Source organism: Haliotis asinina, chromosome 6 (assembly GCF_037392515.1).
Source record: "Haliotis asinina isolate JCU_RB_2024 chromosome 6, JCU_Hal_asi_v2, whole genome shotgun sequence".
Lineage (NCBI taxonomy): Eukaryota > Metazoa > Mollusca > Gastropoda > Lepetellida > Haliotidae > Haliotis > Haliotis asinina.
The window spans coordinates 19,535,172-19,558,573 of record NC_090285.1 but is presented as its reverse complement, the minus strand read 5'-3'; the positions used below and the strand labels follow the sequence as shown (position 1 = coordinate 19,558,573).

Genomic DNA, 23,402 nt, shown 5'->3' with positions numbered 1-23,402 from the left:
GGAATGTTGCACTCATGAAAAATCTAATCAAACAAATAAACTACTACTGCATAAAACAGGAACATTACACTTACGAAAAATGTAATCCAAGCAAATATACTACGACTGCACAAGCAGTGTTATACAAAAATCTTACATTACAACACACACAGAGGGCAGAAAACAGAATTGTATACAATATACAGAAAACATTCTCCTTAAAATTAGGCTTCCTGGGAGGTGACATTTGGGTCAAAAGGTTGCTGAATATAAAATAAACTTTGGCCAAAGTGCTGTTGGTAGACAAGGTACAGAATCCAATTTCACTGCCATCCTCTTTATCGTGAAATATATGTCTCATTCATGGTGTAAATATGTAATATTAGTGGTTAACATGACGGTTTGGGACTGGTGTTAGAGATAGCTATCTCTTTCGAGATTATGACACTGAGTCAGAGATAAGCTGTCTAGTGTTACAGGTTTGAAAGCTTCATTCAACCAGCTATGCTTTCTTAAGATTGTCTCTGTTTTCCAAGTTTCACATTTCTTTTTAAAGGTATTTTGACAAAAGTAATTATTTATTTATAATTACACCTAATTAAGCTGAAGCCTATCAATCTACTATCAATTATCTTGATTTAAAGAGTAAAGTTTCAAGTTCAGCTGTTCAGATAATGACTGACACAGGTCAAAAGGTGATGTCTACATCTAAATTGGAAGTGCTCTACCATCAAAGATGAATTTACGAGTAGTTTTGATGTTAATCAACAGCCTACATTTTTTTATGCATAGCAAATTTGAAAGGTGACAGTCATTCAAGGAAATCACCACAGCTGCCTCCTCTAAAATTTCTGGGGTTCAAAATCTCTTTTCAAAGCCACTTGACACAGGGCAAGCGACTTGAAGAAAGTAACTGGTCCTGACTGATTCTACACTTGCCCTGATATTTATGACATAATCATGATGTTGTAATTATGAAAGAATAAGTCAACAAGGTATTTGAAGTTATTGTTCACCGGACTATTTATTGTGAAGTGATAAATAGCAAAGAAAGATAACTCTACTTTAGGGGCATTCTTAAATTTAATAGCAACATTTTGAGCAGATATGAAATGAAATTCAAGTTTATTTGCTGTTTGAAACTGCAAGCAGGAATAATCTAGTAGCCGAAGGACAAGTAAGATACCATTATTTGATTGCTGAAATGAAAACTGACTCAGGGTCAGGCATCAGGCGATGGGATATTTGAACCCCTGAATTTGCAAAATTGTTATGAGTGAGTGAGCTGGGTGTAGCATGAAAAAGCGTTAAAACCTATATCACAGTGTGTTATTTTCATGTGGGAGGGGGCAGTGGGGTAACTTAACAGTTAAAGCATTCGCTCATCATGCTGAGACCCAGGTTTGATTCTCCACATGGGTACAATGTGTGAAGCCCATTTTGGGTACCCCCTGCTGTGATATTGCTAGAACATTGCTAAAAGTGGCATAAAACCATACTCACTCACTGATGTGGGACATGAGGGCAAATTGTTGCAGATCTTAGATGCTTACCACTTGGCACTAATATAGTGCTAAAACTCCTAGAAACAGTATCAGGACAAATTTGGATTTGAGCCAATGATCATCAGTTTCTGACATGTCCAAAGGATGTAACTGATTACAGTAAATTGCAAAGTCTAAGGCTGCATAGCTAACCATTCCCCTGGAATAATTGACTGCATAGTATACATCTGGCCAACTGTAGATAATAATTTCAATGGCCAACAGGGTATTCAAAGGCTTCAATTTCATTCAGAACTGACAGCATTGGATGGATGTTTCAACTGATAAGAGTGTCTAAGTGCCAAATCCTCTGTAACACCCAAAAGTAGCAACGCAATATCATTTATTTTCTCTGTCTGAATAGTCACACTTGAGAGATGCATATGACATCAGTCAAGATACAATGAATGAGATCACATTCATCTATTGTACAAAATAGCCACTGGCCCAGTAGCTCATGGCTAGTAAAAATCCAGTTGGGTCATTAAATTTCAACAGTCACTGTCTTGACTAGCTAGTGAATTTACATGGGGTCATTTTCTAAACATATCGCTCTCTCACACTTCAGAAGTTACTAGACACTTGTAAATTATGCAAGGTTATGTCCTGGTTAAAATGTTCATCATGTTAGTAGCTTAATGATGAAACCTTTGGCTTCATTCAAGTTTTGGGCTAGTTAATTATTTTGTGGGCTAGTGACTGTATAACAAAACTTTGAAACTATTTAACACACTGCATACATCCATGAATTTATATGGTATGCAGAATTTTTTGCAAAAAAGACAACTTGATGAATATTCATCATATTTATGATTTACTTACTTCAGTATCCTTTTGTGAAAAGAAAAGGCAGGTTTATCATATCCAGAATTTTATGGGAAAAAATAAATACGTCTCAAGAAAGTTATTCATAGACAATATCAAATAAAAAGATTCCTTAGCTTTGTATCCCATTTTTCAACCAGCAAGCCTACGTCACCTACTATTGTTATTCATTTTTCACGCTAAATGTTTATTTTCAAAGTTTTCCATTAGAAAAGAAGACCATGTTGTGGTATCTCTGATGAAAATACAAGCGTCAACAATAAGAAAATACACTAGATAGATGTTGTTAAACATTCCAAATATCAAAGAAAGGCATAGCTGAACTGGATATATGTTGAAAACAGTTTCTCTATGGGTCAAGACGTCAACAGCGGTCAATATTTGGACAGAACAAAAATATAAATTCATATTTCTTCAAAGTAAACAGCACCATTGTATATCTTTACATATCTAAATATCATTATATGCACATGTTTGAATAAGAAAAAGATGAAAGTCTTTTTTTCCCTTGAATGTTTCTTGTGAATGATCCAAATGTTTTAAGATCAAAATAGGGACACTGAACCATGCACAGAAAATATTTGCGCAAGGATTCCATGTTCTTTGCAACATAAATACTGCAACACTGAACAGTCAGAAACCTAAACTGTACAGTATATACTTGCTGTCTATCATCACAACATGGGAGTAGCCACTATTGTTGATCATTCCATACCTTTAAGTACCTGTCTCAATGCCCTGACCCTAATTACTACCCACAGCACCTAGTGACATTTCCCTTGAGAATGCCAGGGCCCAAATATAACATTTAGAGTTATCTCCCCTTACTCCCATGACCTTTGTGACCCTTCCACACCCTCATTTGACAAATCTCACCTCATACACAGTCCTTGTCCATATTAATCAAACAGTGTGCATACTTGTAAGATTTGGGCAAAAAGTCACAACTGACATTCACGGAGCATGCCGCCATCACTGACAATCAGTCGACTTGAGAGGGATGCATATTTGTAATTCTGTTCAACACTGGCATGGGAATACTTGTAATTGCAAGAGGGCACCTCTAGTGTTGCTTTGTAGTCAATATTGACACAATGTAGCCACTCGTCCCTCCTTGCTAATTACCTCGGGAACCCCCTGCCACGTGTAAACATCATACTGCTTTCTTCTTAGCTAAATATCAAAACTATTCGCCTATCAACACGTTCACAACTGTTTTACCTTTGCAACAGTTATCATTACTTTACTGAGGCTGACCTGATACTGACTTGACCTGCAACATGTTTTACTTATGAAAAGTTGCCAGGTATTACAAAATACTGTCGTGATAACCGGGCTAGCGTATCACATAATAGAATTTATATAATTTAATCTATGTACCTCAGCAGCTTAAAAATAAATTTAAAGTTCTTCCATTAATTTTTCATAACCCTGCTGTCATATCTCGTAACCACTGAAGATTCTGTGTAATTTAATCTCTGCACTTCAGAAGCTTAAACTTGGATCATACAGCTCTTCCATTAATTTATCATAACCTTGATGTCATATCTTGTAACCGTTGTGGACTCTGTGTGATTTAATCTCTGTAAATGAGCAGCTTAAAAAATGAATTAAAAAGTTCCTCTATAAATTTTCCAGACTTCAGATACTGTTTCCATTTAAGAGCCAATGTTACTGTTTTTATGATTGATAACTCACTGCAAGATTTATAAGGATTTGCTAGAATAAGAATAATAAAATTATATCACAATTTCTAATCTTATATAATTATTTATATCTTTTCTATGGCTAACTGTCTCATATTATATAAATATTTGTATCTGTTCTATGACTAATTTTCTCATAATATGAGTACTTGCTATCTCTGTTTCAGAATATATTTGACATCAGATCATTTAATCTTCATCTCAATAGTGAGTGAGTTTAGTTCTACACCGCAATATTCCATCTATATGGCGGCACATGTAAATAACCAAGTCTGGACCAGACAATCCAGTGCTCAACAGCATGAACATCAATCTGCGCAACTGGGAACTGATGACATATGTCAACCAAGTCAGCAAGTCTGACCATCCAATCCCATCAGTCACATCTTATGACAAGCATGAATCACTGAAGGACAATTTTAACCCGCACTGTCACAGGACCTTTACCTCCATAGATTAATTTCCTTCCATGCTTGATTAATTTCAACCATTTCTTTGAAATATCACAATTTAAACTGCTATCTTTTTGTCTAAGCTATTACTATTCATGATGAAACAAATATTCTCCATTAACATTTTCCTAATGTCTGAATCCTAATACATTGCTTTTAGTGCTAACAGTTCATACTGAATTATTATTTCCTGATACAAGAAACCCGGAAAAGAGTATAGGAATACTTTTGTGCATTGCTTTGTTCATTTCTGTGAGTATATATACATATACTATTCAAAATAACTAAACAAGTAAAGTTAATATGCCTTCAGATTTTTTAATTAACTTTTGTTAATCTGTCATAAGATTAATTATAATATGAAATCGGATGTCCTTTACGTCTTCATGTAGTATTTTCAACCCAGTTTATTTTCAGCATAAATACTTGATCCTTAAAATAAAATGTGGCTTATGTAAATGATGTTTGTTTGTCGTTTAACGCCACACATGGCAAAACTCCATCAATACAACATCAGTCTCTAATACTGTACATTGTATTGTTGTAAAACACACAGCCTATAGTAAGACCCCATCACCTGCAGGGCTGTTGTTCAGTCTGTGTAAACCTGACATTAACTTTCTCCTAGTCATGTCAGTATACTAGCGATGCATGAGGACATAGATGCACGAGTTACTCCACACAATCAAGTCCTCAGTTGCCAGACTTGGCCATTCTTGTAGCTAACTACCCATGAAATCACTAGATATAGACAAGAGCATTATAACATGGCTGGTTAGATTGAACCCAGTTGAAATAACATTTGATATATTCTCTAGGAACACAATGTGCTCCATTTTGTTCCATTTTAGGTATGTATGACTCTGTGACAGTAGATTTCTCTTTTTGTTTTCAGAGATTATGACCTTAAAGACAAACTATCTATCATTTTTTCACCATTTTATGTTGCATTGTTGTCAGAACTTAAATGATTATCTTGTCTTGAGATATGATCTTCTAAACATACACAATATGTATCATTTTCATTCAACTTTACATTTTCATGTTGCAAACAGAACTTTATCTTAATGTCTAGATTATACTCTGAAGGAAAACTATGTATCATTCTTGTACAATGTTTAATTTACATAACTGAAAGCACTTCCATTTCTCTTGGGAAATTATGCTCTAAATCGATACACCATGCATCATTTTTGTACAATCTGAAGTATAGCGATGCAAACAACAATTACAATTCTATACTTGTCTTGGAGAAATATACCCTTGGAAGACAGAATATGTGTCATTTTCGTACTGTTATAAGTTTGCACTGTGGACAGCACTTCTATTTTTCTTAATTTTTTTAGCATTGTACTTTAAATGTGCATATGTTCTGTACCATTTCAAGTATGTGGATGCAAGCAGCACATGAATTTCTCTTCATGTCTTAAGGGATGATGCTTTGGAGGGACCCAGTAACATTACTTGTATAAAGCTTTAAGTATGTGTCGCGGAAAATACTTACATTTCTCTCCTCCCCTGTGTCAGGAGATATACTATAACAGGAAATTATACACATCATTACTGAACATTTCAATGTTTGGTGATGAAAACGAAACCTACATTTCTCTTCATGTCTTCTGTGAGGGAGCGGGACGAGCCATATTCGCAGACTTCTCGCACAGCTTCGGAGGCATAACTGCCGTAGTCCCAGATCCGATAGTCATTACTGTGAGAGGCGCCCACGATGTTGGACCAATGCAGAAGAAATGCACCTAGAAAAGTTATCGTCCATTAGAAAAATAAACCTGACAAACTCCTTCCTGCACAACACAAATGAATTTAAAGAAAAGGTGTTCACTAAGTGAAAGCTATATTCAAAGTTATCTTATTCTGTTAAAAAATACAGTCTAACCATCTCGGTTTATGAAGTGGTTATCTCTAAGATTGTGGATCAGTTTTAAGTGGAAGAAAAACAATCTATGATGAACACTGATAACATTCAAAGGGTCTTAATATCAGATTTAATGACCAGCAGAGCCTGACACATACAAAGAGATTCAACTCTGAAGCACTTCCCTTGACAACTGTCACAATACAGTGGATGGGAAAACAGTTTTAATGACAACTATGTGAAAACAGGCCCATGGTATTTCCACATCACTTTAATCAAAGAATTATGAAAAAAATCACATAACAAACACACAAGTAAATATTCTTTCCTTCCACTTTTCTAATGTCATAAAATGTTATAATTTCAAATATAACAGGTGAGGAAAACATTTTGACTTCAAAAGAAATGTTATTTGAATACTACTAATTATCCATGTTGTGTATATTTACACAAGGATTCCTAGACGCCATTCCCACAAACCACCTTTTCAGTGCTATTTTCCATCTACACATTTAAAGGGCTTAAAACAATTCAATTTTTTTTTAAAAGCCTTTGAATGTCATTGTCTAAATATTTGCTGACTTTTAATGATTGACTCAAACAAAACTTACTGTCTCCAGTGGGGAAGTTTTTGGGATGGGTATGACGTGACCACAGCCCCTTGAATGTGACGACATACTTGGCGTGACCGCAGGCACAGCATTCCTGCTTCTGCTGCAGGTGAGACGGAGCATTCTCCGGAACATTGACCCCAGAATCCTGCTGGGTCACTGAAAATATATCGAGTATTCTCACTGAATAGGTTGCAATTTTAAAGATGAAAGCAGTTTTTTGAAAGTAGTTCTAAGTCAGAGAACACATATATACATTTACACATTCTAGGCTCTGCTCCAGATAGCAAACTCAGCAATAAAATGATCATAAGTCATTGTTACAGAATAGTAGTTAAGATCACAATAGCACTAAGTTTGCTTTGAAAGCAGTTTTTGGAAAGTAGTTTTAAGTCAATGGCCACATATATATATACATTCATGTAGATACTATAGCCATCTTAGCAATACAATGATCACAAGTCAGTGTTACAGTATGGTTGTTTCAATCACCTTAGCACTAAGTTTGCTTTGAAAGCAGTTTTTGAAAGTAGTTCCAACTCAGAAAACACTTATATACATTCATAGAGACATTCAGACTGAGCCCCATTCAACAAATCGATCTTAGCATTGCAAAGATCACAAGTTAAGCATTACAATATGGGAGTTAAGATCACCTTACCATTAAGTGTGCTTTGTACAATGGGCCCTGAATGTATAAAAACATACCAGTAAACAGTGAATGTATGATTTCCAGTGTTTGGTCACATTTTGTTTGACACAATCAGTAATACTGAAGCTAACATAACTATGACAAACACAAACCAGTGGTAGAGAGCAGGACAACCACATCATTGGGTCATACTGACACTCATTCAGTCACATGTCATTGCATTCAAGATCAATGCTCATGATATTCACCATTGGATTGTCTGACATGATTATTTTCAGACTGCCACCATATAGCTGCACTACTGAGGTATAAAACTAAACTCCCTCACTCACTCACTCACTTACTCACTCACTCAGACATTGCGTTCACCTAATACTCAATGGTTCGTTCTTCCATTAGGTATGAGGTCTTATTCTGTTCATTAACATGCAATAGAGTCATTAACAGTAGTTCATGTTTAATAACCAAATCTTAGGGTGGGACTGAAAGTATTTTGAAAATATATTTTCCTTCTGAAAAAGTGCTTAAGCTTGATGGAGGTTTAAATCTAATTTTGAAAATTGGATTTATTTAATGGATATGCGGGCTGTGCATGGATGTGCTGAAAACATAACAGTTCATCTTCACCTTTCAAAGAATATAAATGAATGTCTTCGAATGAAAAAGTGTTTTTCCAAAATGGCTTCCAGCACTTACAACCTCATTATGTTGTATATGCTATCAAGACAGCAGTAAGTTTGTGACTGACAGGAATTAATGATGCAAAACTTATCCCCAAATCTTCAGTTTCACTGTTTTTAAACAACTGCCACCAACCAAACTCAGGCCACACACCGTTAAAGAAAAACACACCTTAACTGACTGAAACACATCACTGCCAGCTTGTTAAAGTCGAACAAACAAATAATGATTTGTCCAAGGCTGATTTAATTGACAAGTGTACACGTCACAAAAGGCATAAAACTTGCTCCCAGTTCGCTCACAGACTGGTTTTGGCTCAGAGACATATTTCTTATATCAACATTGTCGCCAGATAGAAACAACATGTCATCATATATCTGCATGCTATCTTACTAGTTTCCCTGGCTGCCTCTGTAACACAGTGCAAATGCCAAGATAATCACTCAACTCAACAATCATCCAATCAGTAATTGCTAATACCCTTTTCCTACATCTGTTTCCATTGCTTTATGCGAATGCACCGAAATATATGAATGCAGACTGTATCAGATATCCTGTACAGAACATGATAGTTTCCTTCCAACACATTCAGATAATCAGAGTGGATGATACTTTCCTAAATGCTATCTCTAGCATCTGTAGTCACTAAACCTGAAAAGGAGCAGGGTTATTTAGATGGCTGATTCTAATCCCCTCATTGTTAAGTTCAAGATAGACTTTCACTGAGGCCCTGTTTAGGAGGTCAAAGGTAACTATGAAGAACTTCTTTGATGTAGTGTATACACTCCGCCTTATCAGACCCTCATCCTGTGGAAAGCATATTAAGTGCACTACACAACAAGTGCATCTGGGTAATCAAAATATTACCTCCTCACAAAAACCTTTATTTTCAAACAAGTCTTAGATTTTAATGTCTGATAAGGTATCTAGTGGTTCATTTCAGGTAGGACAATATACAGCTTTAAAGATAATCCTGGGATACTTAGCAAAAAGTGTTGTCATGAAAGAGGTTTTACTGAAACCAACCTTTATCGAGCAATCATTCCTTAGAAGTTTGATTTATCATATGTTAATATCTTGAGGTCCAGCCCATACCGGGGGCCATGCGGTAGCCTAGTGGTTAAAGTATGTATTCACTTGTCATGCCATTTGAATGCCAGCATGGCACATTGTGGAACCTATTTCTGGTGTCCAATGCCATGATATTGATGGAATATTGCTGAACGCAGCGTAAAACCCAACTCACTCACTCACTCTTTCCCTCTCACCGCCAACCCCCTGTAAACTCCCCAACCTGTACAAATATCTTTCTGGGTAACGTAGTACCTGGGTGTATAAGCCCAAGACCTGGGTTCAATTCCCCACATGGATACATTATGTGAAGCCCATTTCTGGTGATCCCAGATAGCGGTACAATATTGCAAAAATCAGTTTGATTGGCCCAGAAAGTTAGAACACATCATTTCTCGTAATCTCTGACCCTGATTAATATTTCATTGCATTTGTCCAGTAGGCCATCATATTTGCCTGTGTTGTCCAGACAGTAAACGTTTGCATTGGACCCCAATGATATGTGGCAAAATGGCTCAGATACCAATATTTTCACATTTCGTTGAAAAAGGTAAAAGACTTATCTAACATGCTTTGTACCACAGGATCTGATAGAAGAGTTCCAAGGGTTGTTGTTTTCAAAGAGAACTCTGAAAAATGACTTTGGGAACCAACATGGGTGGTATGTGTGCTTCAATACAATGTTCTGCTGGTCTACACCAGCAAACAGCTCATTAAAAGCCTATCGTTTACCAGTTCCTGAGACATTCACTGGATAACCTTTAAAGCATTAATCCACCATTCAGGGGTGAAACATGGAGGTTCTAGTTTCCTTTCATTGACTCCACAAGATGCTGTTTCCAACCTGAGACAACACGCAGCAGTCAGCACTGATATGGGCAGATAATGTTGGTGCAGGTTTTGTTGCTTTCACTCAGATATGATAGATCTCTCTTTTTTTCATGGCAGAATACCTTTCCTTCCTCAGTAATAATTCTGTTAATCAACACCCAATATATACCCCAAATCTCTTCTAATTTAATCAAATCTCTCTCTTTCTCTCTTTCTCTCTCTCTCTCTCTCTCTCTCTCTCTCTCAGATTGGGACTACTACAGGCCTACACACACATGTAGGTAACTCTCTACACATACAACTTGTCAGGTCATACACTACATTTCAACAGCAAAGCAAGCAAAACACAATTGTCTGAGATTTGTGCAGAGAAAGCATATTCTCAATGGTGTCAAAGTCATATCTTGGCTAAGGAAGGGCGTTAAAAACCTGGCTGCAATGAGGAAATTCACAACCTAAATTCCTTCTGCCAACCTGTAGATCATTTCAACTACAGCTGTTTAAATTGTTTGTGGGCAGCATCTACTCCAACAGAACTTATTTATTTATGCTGCTATATTGATTTCAGGAAATTACACAGATATGTCTCTCTCTGCCAGATAGTTTAAACAACATACCAAAACAGTAAGGAGCAACTTTCACCAGCTTAAATGTTTACGCAATTTCCGAGACAGTGAAAACCATTCAGACTGAAGCCTACACCTACATGCATATCCAATGACTCATGCAAAGAATCCCCCAAAATAGTCCATCTTAAGAAAGCAATTCTTAACTTATGTCATGAAATTTTTACCAGAATGATTTTAAACTTTAGGGATGACGAAGAGATCAGTAGGTGGATATTTTCCCACAGTATGCAGTTATGCATGAAGCTACCATTACGTGCAAACCTGCAGAGAACAAGACCTGTAGGTTGTGACTGTACCCATTACAGTTAATTTGACAAATATTTGAATAAATTTTTCAGACCCCACGTAACTCAGCTTCTACTTTAAATTTCCCTATCATACTGATATTCTCAGGATCTATCTATTTATATCAGCTCCTCAGGTAAGAGGTATTCATCTGCCCTCACATTTTTCAAAATCCTGATCCTCTAAGGGAGACAATCATTTTTTTGTTTTATCGTAAACATCATCACGAGATTTTCTGAAAAGGATCTGGGGTTTATCACATGAGAACTGAAATCATCGAACAGCATGGTTTAGCATAGCAATAGACTTCATCGTCTTGCATCTCTCGAGGAACAGCAGTCTGCATTATCAACTCAGCAGGATGAATCCTCCCTATGAAACCATCGGGTGATATAAGTATTTATCGCATACCCGTGTGGTTCAACTATATACCGCCCTACGATCTGTCACAGATAAAGCACACTTACCTGCTCAGCAAGATATGAATAAGCAGATTTTTCTGTGGCAATTATACAGTTTTCAGTTTCCATACCCCACAAAGCAAAGATGACATGTTTATTTCAAGAGCATAGGAAGATGGCATCTGGACACACCAGGCTTTGACAAGAGGAAACAAATTATACGCTTACGTCTTTACACAGCTTGGGGCTGATTGAAACACATCGGCCAAAAAAAAATATGTTTGGAGAGTATTACAGAGATCCATTCCCACAACTTACTAATATGACATGATGTTGGTTTGCCTGAGTCTCAGTGAGATATTATACAGAGATTGGCTTGTCAGATCATATTTATTATGAATCTATTGACAGTGGAAGAGATGGGCAAACTTCCACTGAAAATTGCAAGGTGGGAACATGCTTTACTAAAATAATTAGAATGTGATATCATCTTATAAATGTCTACAGTTTCAATGCAAATACGATTACCCTATGGGTAGTATTGACTATCTCATTAAACAGATATGCTCAAAGAGACACATTTTTTACATACAACAGAAATGTACAGATCTCAGATTGACGGGAAAATAGAAAGCCAATTATTTCTTTGCACACTGAATCCAGCTTCTGATGTTTGGAGTTTTCTTCTGATTCTGTCTAAGAATGTTTAATTCAACATTTCTGGCATTTCCTTTTGGTGGGTCTGTTGGAGGGCCAGCGGACAGGTGACAGAGTGAGTGAGTGAGTGAGTGAGTGAGCGAGTGAGCATATAAATCACTTCCATCATTAAAATATGCTATACCCATAACTTAAAAATTATTCCATTTTCAAATCATCATCAAATCATTGTACATAGTGTCGAGAAGTACTCACTGAATACTAGTATATTAACAAGATAATGTTTTTATTCTAGTTCTCTAAAACATTATTTGATGGTGTACTCACCACCCCTGTAAAATCCTATATCACACTAACAACTATTTTTATATTCATTCAAGCCTATTGCTTGAAGGGGCCAAAATTGTATTCAGGATTCATTTTCTGAGTTTAATTCACCAGAACAGGTCATAGATTTGTTACATCTCAAGATATGTCCTTTATGATAAACTTTATGATATGACGTCAAAGCTTGGCAGTGCCACATCAAAGCTAAGAGTACCCTTTCTACAAGAATGTGATACACACAAAGAGACGATCATCTTCACAACAACCATTACATCACAGACGAGATTAATTTTTTCTGCATTCTTGTGTTGGCAAGTTTTAACTGACTACAAGTCATTTTTACATGCTCCATAAATTACCTGGGTTTCTTAAGACGAGGCAAGAAATTAGCCCATAATTTTATAGTATCAGCTTGATCTAACTCACATGTCAAGTTCGTGTCACTGAAGGACCAAGGTATATATATGATCGAAAGAGGTGCCATGAACATACATGATGAGTACAAAAACATATATCACACCAAACCAGTATCACATCACTGCATGCATTTGCAGTTTAACAAGATGAAGGGATATGGTAATTTGGGTTTTTTTGGTCACAATGCTTATCATTGAATCAGGGATTATGGTGGCCTAGTGATACTGGAAGGCTATTTGGTAATAAGTGTTATTTTGTCCCTGGACAGACCAGTTCTATTTCTTGTTTCATGGATTTTTGTCCTCAAAAAAAAAAACCCAACAAAACCTAAAGACAGGAGGGAAAAAAAATATAACATCACCAGTCAATCAAAGTAATACTCTTTCAAATGCTAAAAGTATTCTACTTTCGGCAATTCATGAAGTGTATAAGGGACAAAAAACAATCTAAAAAATTATTTCTTATAAGTTTACATTTTAGGCCAATAAAAACATAATGATTTTATTTTTTGAGAGTTTTCAATTTTTCTCTTGCTCTTGAAAAAATATGACTGGTGAATCTGCAAAACAAGAAACAAGATTGAAAAAAAGCAACATATGAGGCCTCACAGGACCTGATCTTGGTTACCTATTTCATTCAGTGTGTACTCATCAGACTGAGATACTGAGGGCGTGGGTGCCTTTTCATAGAAACAATCTCAGTGTCAGTGTTATTTGTGATGTCACAGGGATGTTCTCACGCTGTGACGTCATGACGGCACAGCTGTCAGTGGTGGATTCCCCGTGGGAGTATGACAGTGCAGATTCGCTGTGTATTCAGACTGATTGATTAAATCTAATTAATCTTCCTTGGGTTTGAGGGTGTAATTCCATTTTGGAGTTGTGAGAACAAAGTAGTTTTGCTACTGAGTTGTTAGAAGAGATTATCTAATACAGGGTGAGACAAGATTGGTCTGGCCGAAATTTGAATATGTAATGTATCCCAAACTTTAAAGTCTTTTGACATTGTATTTTGACATTTTATTTTGACATTGTATTTTGACATTGTATTTTGACATTGTATTTTGACATTGTATTTTGACACTGTATTTTGACATTGTATTTTGACACTGTAAACAATCCATTAGCATATAATTAAGCATTAACTCCTGATCTTCTTCTTTGGTGGTCTTTTGATAAAAGAAATGGTAACAACTGCAAAACCAAAACATTAGTCATTAGTTATTTCAGGTATATAAATTTGGAAATTTATCACTCCAGTTTAGGAGTAGAGGCATCGCTCAGTGGTTAAAGCAACCACTTATCACCTTAAAGACCCAGGTTCAAATCCCTACATGGGTACAATGTGTGAATCCCATATCTGGAGTCTACTGCTGTGATATTGCTGAAATATTGCAAAAAGAAACATGAAAACAAAATCACTCACTTATTTTGTAATTATAAATCCAAAGTGGACTTGGCGCTGATTTTTGTCCTCTAAGCAAGCCTAAGAACCTTCTTGTTAAGTGATCATCAAATTGCAAAGACAGATTTGTTTTGCATAAGTTTATGAAACAATACCATCATGTACTATCTTGGAGATTCTACAACAAATGTAAACACATGTCCACTGTTTGATAGTTCACTAACAGCTGTCACATACAAAATTGAGATAATTTACATGATTCTTACATAGATTAGATATTTGTTACATTTCCCTCTCCATCTGTGTCTTCAAGAGGTTTCAAACCTGCCATTTGTTAGCATCCTCTGATCACTATAGTAATAAATACAGGTCTGAACTGTATCAGCTGTATCTATTAATCATTGACAACACTGTGACACATTTCCGGACCCAGTTTTACTTAGATGACTCTTTATAAACAAACAAGGATATCCTCTCCGGATAAAAAGCTCTCTACCTTTTTCAAAATATGTATTGTGCTATCACCTGTCTGATATTATCTGACTTCTCTATCATCTTTTTCAGCATTCCATTTGCATGCTGTAATTTATCACCATCAACATCATCATCAACATCGTCATCTACTTCATCTTGATTCAGCAATGCTGTCACCTCGTCACTGATGTTTCAGAAAAAATGAATCAATGGTTTATGTTTCAACTGTTCCAGAAACTGTGCATGAGTGCTTTATTTCAAATACTGCATCAATGCATTCATCTGCTCCAGTGCCTCGACATCTAAGGGTACACTGATTATCTGCTATTATGTACGTCTGTGTAAATACTAAATGCTTGCTAGTTTACATACATGAGTATCATGAACTTAACACCATTGTTCATTGATGTCAATATTTCAATTGTCATGTTTGCAATAAGGTTCAACATTGAAACTTAACTCAATCTTGACAACAGAATGGTGGTGACATTACTATTACTTTGAATCAGAAGCCTCTATGAAAATGAATAGATCAACTGAAGAGAGCACCCTACTGGTTCTAGATCTACTGAAGAGAACATCTTATTGTTTCTAAATCAACTGAAGAGAACATCTTATTGATTCTTTATCATAACTGTACTTGCCTACAAGAACACTAAATGAGACTATATACTCACTTTCCTCACAGTCCTACATCAACACTACAACACTGCAAGAACACTAAATGAGACCATACACACTTTCCCCCACAGTCCTACATCAACACTACAACACTACAAGAACATTTATTGAGACTTTATATTCACTTTCATCACAGTCCTACATCAACACTACAACACTACAAGAACACTAAACAAGACTATGTACTCACTTTCCTCTCAGTCCTACCTTAACATCACACACTACAAGAACACTAAACAAGACTATGTACTCACTTTCCTCACAGATAACCTTGACAAGAGGGCCACTATCCTTGTACCAGATCCGAGATGACTCGATGACTGTAGTCCTGTAAACAAACAACACAATGGTTATCTGTGGCATCCATACAGAAAGTCATTCCACATAGCTGGCACAAATATTTTTGATTTGATTCTTCCGTGTTTTGCTCTGTCATATAGACACTTCAGCCCCCTATGCATGTATATGTGGATTAACTTATTTCATAGACATTTCAGTAATGTATAACGTGATTATTAAAACACTACCAGCTTCATATGGTTTTATGTTCTCTTTTTCCTAAACTAGTGAGTAAATGTGGTTTTACGACACTTTTAGCAACATTCCAGCAATATCATCGAGGGGTACACCAGACATATGCTTCAGACATTGTACAAATGTGGGGAATAGAAGCTAGGTCTTCAGCTTTAACGACCAGGCAACCTTTACTGTTCATACCTAACCAAAAAATCATATGAATTACATCATATGCACAACAACCTTGAACGTCAAAGTAAAGTAAAGTAAAGTAAAGTAAAGTAAAGTAAAGTAAAGTAAAGTAAAGTAAAGTAAAGTAAAGTAAAGTAAAGTAAAGTAAAGTAAATCTCACTTCCTCTTTTTGAAAAAATTGGATGATAACCAATTTTGCTATCATGGCCGAATAGTTCTTCAGTTGGTAAAGTGTAAATCAGGAAAGATTAAATTGTCAACAGTGATGTGAGAGACATGTCTGAACACAAAACAACAACACAATAAACACAACTGAGGCGCACTTGGTGACAGCTGGGGCCTAAATCTCCCAATCTTTGCATTCAATGGTCTCAAGTGCAACAATCACACCATGATGGCACTTCATGTAAAGCCCCTCATGTCAGTCTCAATTTTAAATATTTCATCATTATTTTGAAAAAATGTTCAACGACAGGTCAGCTTGGGCACATATTTACAGGCAATGGCAGTCTTTACCTCATGGTCATGTTTGTTTGTTTGTTATTAAAAAAATATGTCTCAAACAAACAACAATTCAAAAGCAATCATCTGACGTGCATTCTACACATTTTTCAAAACATTCCACAACTAGGACAAGTTTAAAATGCCATAGCATCAATTATTTTTAAAATTTAAAATATGTGTAATCATGTTGACTTCAAAACAAAAGTTCACCAAAGAGAGACACGATATGAACATTTTCAGTGAATTTTCAACAAAAATAGCTTGTTCTGACTAAAGAATTTCCACGTCTTGTCATGAATAATATGACTGCAATTTTATCACAAGTGACAAGCATAACAACAGATTGAAATTCACTTCTTTAACCATGGAAAACAAGCTCAAGAATGTCCTCTACCCTTGTTTGTTAATGTTCGTCACAAGGGTGGTCCATCAGACTAGCATCCCAGCAAGCAGCAATATTGCTTTTTGTTATCACAATGTATCACTGTTAGGTCAGGGATGACTGAATCAATGTGACACCATTTTTGTTGTTAATCTTCCAGGAAATCACCACTAAGAATCTCTTCACTACTTCAAGTAATATCAACTGACAGATTCTTAAAAAGGAGAAATTAAACACGCTGACATAATACAAAGACCGAGGATGCGAGTATCACACATATGTGAGAAAAGCTTAAATAGTGTGTACATTACAATATGATAAGCCAGTGGAACGGTACATAATACCTGTGTAATGTTTATCTTTGTTCAGTCAACACATCCAACAAACCATATCTACCACGATTAGCCAGATACGCTCTCAACAACCACGATGCTCAAGTGTCTGAAATAACACCATTTTGTTCCTTCAGTACGTCCATCTTGTTTAAAGAGGGCTATAATTTGTGAAGTTACTCCACACACATGAAGAAATAAATAAACAGTAGAACAAAGTCTATATAATCAGGAAAAATGGCATCCAATTTATTGAGGTTTTTTTGTCTAACAGTTAACTAAATGTTATAATTTGAGGTAAAACTTTTGGCAACAAAGATCATGTTTCTTGGATTTTTGTTATCTTCTACACTTAAAAGACATTACATTGATTGGCATCAAAAGAAAAATGATGATGAAAATTTTGCAACCTCGGCAGTCTGAACATGCACATTGTACTTGTTTTTTGTCTAACTTGAGCTCATCATGACTGTGTTGCCTGAAAAACACACTACAGTATCATAACATACGTATCCAATCATAACAAACTTTTCAGCAAGAACTTTTTGTTCCTAAATAAGAGTGAGAGTAAAAACTGCATGTTTCTGTCCTTTAGGAAATGTTTTAGATAAACTTCAACAGTTTTAACTTTTTATCAAAGAGTTAAATGAAGTTATTTTTAAAGAGAAAACCTTTAAAAACATTCACAAATTATATCAATTCTTCCCAATAACGTCAGTGATAGGTAGATTCTCATCAGTAAGTACTTGCTTCATGGGGGAAGCACGAGCCTACATTAGTATGTGATAACAGTATGTGATAACACAATGAGATAATAAGAAACCAGGATTAAATATGGAGGGATGCCAGGAGTTATAAGGAAGTCTGCAAGTAATATCATTCTACATCATCATACCTCAGCAGGCTCTGGGATAAATATGTCCAATTCTTTGTGCCAAACACACCCATCTGGTTCTTTTCAGAATGTGGAAGAGGTACTTAAGTTCTGTGGAACCACTGAAGACAGGATTAATGAACGGATTTCAAATTCTATATTCTTTAGACTGGATTGGATGGTTAGGCTAGCTGACTTGGTGGCACATGTTTTTGTTTCTCAAAGCGTAGATTGATGCTCATGATGCTAACTGGATTGTCTGGTTCAGACTTGCTAATTTACAGACCACTGACATACAGCTGGAATACTGTTGAGTGTGGCATTAAACAACAAACAAACTTTCAACAAAGAAGATGTTATTCATAAGATTTGCCTTATAACACAAACTTCAAAATTAAGAATTGTTTGATAAATGTACATTAGTGCTCTACATCGTATTGAAAGAATAAAGAATTGAAGTCGATTTTGTCCAAATTGTTCTTTTAGTCACAAAATACACAAACACAATGCTCACTGTCCTGAGAAAATCAGCTTCTAAAATTCTGTATTTAGATTCCATATAAACAGTACCAGTGCTTGTCATCACCATATATGACTGGGTGATTACAATGTGTCACCAGGTCTCCAAGGTCTCGCTATGAGACTCAGAATGGTGCTCATGTTATCAACCACTGGTTTGCCAGTTCAGATTTGATTAATTAGAAGTCAGTATATGACAACTGGAATATTCCTGACACAATATTGACACTATGAATCACTAATCCTTGTTTCTCGTACTACTGTTCCCTTAATGGCTATCAATAAATGGATCCTTGTTCAACTTGATGAACATTAGACCAACAGCAACACACATCATAGCTTTAAGACTAGACTTGCACAAGTCTCTAAGGTAAAAATTAATAGCTTAAATAACATATTCTAAACAATAATAAATAACAGACTTGGGTCCTATTGTCCACTATTCTAGACTTGCCTCTTTGAAGGATAGACTTACTATACATCCAAGGGCTGAGAATTCAGTACAGCCTCAGAGCGAGACTACCTTCAGAGTTGAGTTGACAATTCCCCATGTTTTAGGAAACTACACTCAGCATCCCTTGCAACCAAACTCAACACTCCAACTCCCCCATTTGAACTGCCTGTTGAATACCTAATACTAGAAAAGAAAGTAGACATTCTGGTGTGATATTTTATGAGTTGACTTGTCGTCCAAGAAATAGAAAAGCTGTATAATCCTCACAGCTATAGGAATTAGGCATCACAACCTAAACATCCAAACCTCAGGGTTTAGGAAACAATTAGAGTGACACCTAGTTTCTGAAATCAACATGTTTTACAGAAAAAAATGGTTCCTAAATTATAATAATAAAACATAATGAAAAGGGGCACAGAGACATTTTCATTTCCTGAAACTGTGGTAATCTAGACTTGCCAGACATACATGACTTTCTTGTATATACTGTAAACAGCCAAATTTTCGTGACACTTTAATTTTTGCGAAATTCGAGTCAGACTTCATGACATCAGAATAAAAACACACGATAATATAGATTTATCATGTACTCTATTCAGGTAAGTCAACAACACAAAAACAATACCGGTATCATTGCTCAATCACGTGTCAGTGCCGGGCTAATCTGGATTAACATGACTCAATCACAATCTATTTTCATTGCTCTAACACCAAATTAAAAAGGATTAATTCTGAAATCAATTACGCTTGTTTTTAGATCACTTCGCAAATATGTAACAAGATCATAAGGAGGCGTGAAAAATTTAAAGGCGTGGAAATAAGATAGTCTTCAGTGATCATTTTCAGACTGATGCACACCTTTGTTGGAATATGACAGAGATATCTGAGACATTTATTAACTGATGACAATATGTGTGTCATTAACTCCCTTAACTGTTGACTGAGAAAATGTTCTTTGAGGGAACACATCAACAATTGTGAATAGTTTTCATATTGGTGGTTCCTGTGCAAACCATTAGATTATCAACACATTCGAATCCTGAACAAAAGTTGCACTTAAATTGACCTGTTGACAAAGAAAAATTTGTGGACACAAAATGGATGCATTCTGCAGCTCAGGAATTTGTTTCTGTTTTGAATACACTGTATCAAACAGCTGTTGTGACATATAACATGACTACAACATCGCTGCAACATCACTGCAAGAATGCTGCTCTGTGTGAAGGTGGTGACAGAGTAAGGGATAATCTGTATGCAACATAGTGCTGTGTCTTGAAGATTGGCATAAAAAATACAAAAATAATTAATCCCAGGAAATAGCTTTTGTCACTTTTCTTTAACTGACTGGTGCAGTGGTGATGTTGTAAAGTTCCATTACAAGAAACATGTGACAATATTATTCATGTCAGGACACAGTGTAATAGCTGTATAAAGTTTAAATGTTCCCAAAGTCTGTTAATTCCTCAGTGTTAATAATACATATTATGTATGCATTGTCGGTAATTTTGTTAGATCTATTTGCTGGGATGGTTAATATACAATCTGCATGTTCAACATTCACTGCATGATAGTTGTTCTCTTTCACAAAGATCAGAACATTTCTTTAATAAAACACTGCATCCCCCATCCCCCTTTCCACCATCCAAATTGCATTTATCGAATTGAAGTTCATCCTGAGTGTGGCATTAAACAACTAACAAACAACCTCACTGTAAGTTCTTGTAGCAAACACGTCCAAGGCAGATACAACATCACTTATAGATTTAATCAAGATAATTGAAATAAAAAGCAAAAAACAAAACTAATTTTGTAGAACTATATGACCACTCCCTTCAATACTTATGGCTCTAGCTATTAGTCAGAACATATTAATATCATCTCTCATATTTAGAGTCAGAATTGAGATGAGGACACTGAGAGGGAGAAAGTGCAACAACATATGCTGGTTACATCATAAATGTCAGTGCTATTAGTATTTAAAATTGTATTACTGTACATGGCGAAGAATGAACCCCAAATTCAGAAATAAATTTTAAATCATTATAAATGACACAGCGACACTGACATCACCAGGTGTTCATGAGTTCAGTTAAAATGTCCACCCTCTTATCAATAACATCCTGAACTTATACCAGATTCTAAATTGTTTCCTTTTCTAAAGTTCTCCACCCAGCTCACTCCCATTTAAATTCTCCTCACAAACAGCTACCACAAAATGAAGCATATATATTCAAAAATAACCCTTTTATCACTTTATCAGATTAATAATGACTTAAAACTAAACCTAGCAATAAACCAAATGTCACTTTTAGAAAATTGTAGTATTTTTAAATCACATTATCTTATTATAAGACTTCACACCTAACATAGCAATAAACAGAAGCGTTACTTTTCGGTCAGCGACTTGACTGAAAAAGCAATTTGGTTGAAATGTTAATATGCAGTGATTATCTTATATGATGATGAGTTTGCAGCATGTGCGATGTGATGGCTTCATGTGATGAAGCAGACACGTGGTTGGCCATCCCCCTGCAGGAATCTAATAATGGTTCCAGGCAGCAGTTGGTTCCTTCACCAATCAACTTCTTTCCCAGAAGACACTGTCAGACATCTCAGATGTGCCATCTCATTAGCTATTTTTATACTTTGCTGAATGGCATAAAATAGAAAGGGAAGTGTTCTGGTACCTGTGAAATGCTTCACAGTTGAAATATCTGGTGGATAATGGCTTGAGTCTATTGGAGTACAGAGTACAGAAAGATTAAACTGGATTATAAACTTCTTCCTGATTTTTGTGAGATTTTAATAATGATCGTTTTGTTAATCTGTACTTGTTCATGGTTGAGAGGGCATTGCGTGAGGGACATTATAAATAATTTCCTCATGTTAAAGCATTATGGCTATATAATGTGATTATTCCAAAGGGTTACAGGACAGTGCAAAGCAATTTAAACTGTCAAAGGCAGAAGATGACATCTGTAATATTATTACTTAAATTTTCTGATAGACATTTATCAAATACTGACGGCAGTCAGGGTTAGGTAAGGGGGCATGGTGGGCGAGCTGGCTATGGCACCAGGCTAGTGATCCAGTGAGGCTGAGGTGTCGAGATCGAGCCCATCTGTGACCGGGTGTCAAAACCTTTGAGTCAACTTTGTGTGCAGACTCTTTCAGTGTTGTCACAACCCCTAGTGTACAGTACACAACCCTGTGCACTTAAAAGAACCCACGAATCCGTTGGTATATGACCAGATGGTGGCCACATGAACACGTGCATACACCTAGTTGCGGGTACAGCAACGTGCAGTAAACTTGGACAAAAGCTGAGACTATGTGTCCTAGTCCACCCAGCTGTCAATTGTGTACCTCGTTAGGATGAGAGAGCCACAATAAGCTCTGTGCGCCTTGTGGCAGCAAGAGTTGTATACTCCCCAGGGAGTTGAGATTGAAATATGATGTGCTATTGAGATTGACATCCAGTGATCAAGGGAAATATACCTGCGCCATGAGCATGCACTAGGATATGTGCGCTATATAAATATCCTATCTAAATAAGATGTTAGATTCCAAGTGGAACATATGAATTAAAGACATATGGGAAGATAACTGAGGAGAGGGATGGAGATGAAGGATTGAAAATGAGGGATATGATGGCTTCAGTCAGTAATTTATAGGTAGAGGTAGAGAGTGTGAGTGTGTGTGAGTGAGTTTAGTTTTACGCCCCCTCAGGAATATTCCTGCTATGGTACTTTTCTGTAAATAATCAAGTCAGCACAGACCTGACAATACAGTGATCAACAGCATGAGCATGATTTGTGCAACTGGGAACCGATGACATGCGTCAACAAAGTCAGAGAGCCTGACCACCAGATCCAGTTAGTTGTCTCTTACAGTTACTGAAGATCAGTTCTTCACAGGTATAGAGGGAGAAAAGGGGACAAGAAAAGAGGGAGGTTTGAAAGGATAGTTAAGAAGGGAAGCAGATTCTTCTTCTCCTTCAAACTTTTAAGAAAATATCAGCTGACAGAAAATTGCTGTGAGTGAGAAGTGGAAAGCTGGCAACATAAAAAGTGAGTGCACGAAATTAACAATAGAGGAATCATATCTGTTGAAAACATCAAATTTAAGG

At 36.2% G+C, this 23,402-nt stretch overlaps 1 protein-coding gene across 1 annotated transcript in view; it reads right to left on the bottom strand.

Annotated features, from left to right (window-relative positions):
• LOC137286377 (spondin-1-like) overlaps positions 1-23,402 on the bottom strand; it is a 115,299-nt gene that overhangs the window by 14,233 nt on the left and 77,664 nt on the right. Inside the window, exons 4-6 of the mRNA XM_067818193.1 lie at positions 15,755-15,828; positions 6,991-7,149; positions 6,109-6,260 (exon numbers count right to left, since the gene is read on the bottom strand). Coding sequence (XP_067674294.1) covers positions 6,109-6,260; positions 6,991-7,149; positions 15,755-15,828 — 385 coding nt within the window. The remainder of the gene's footprint in view (positions 1-6,108; positions 6,261-6,990; positions 7,150-15,754; positions 15,829-23,402) is intronic.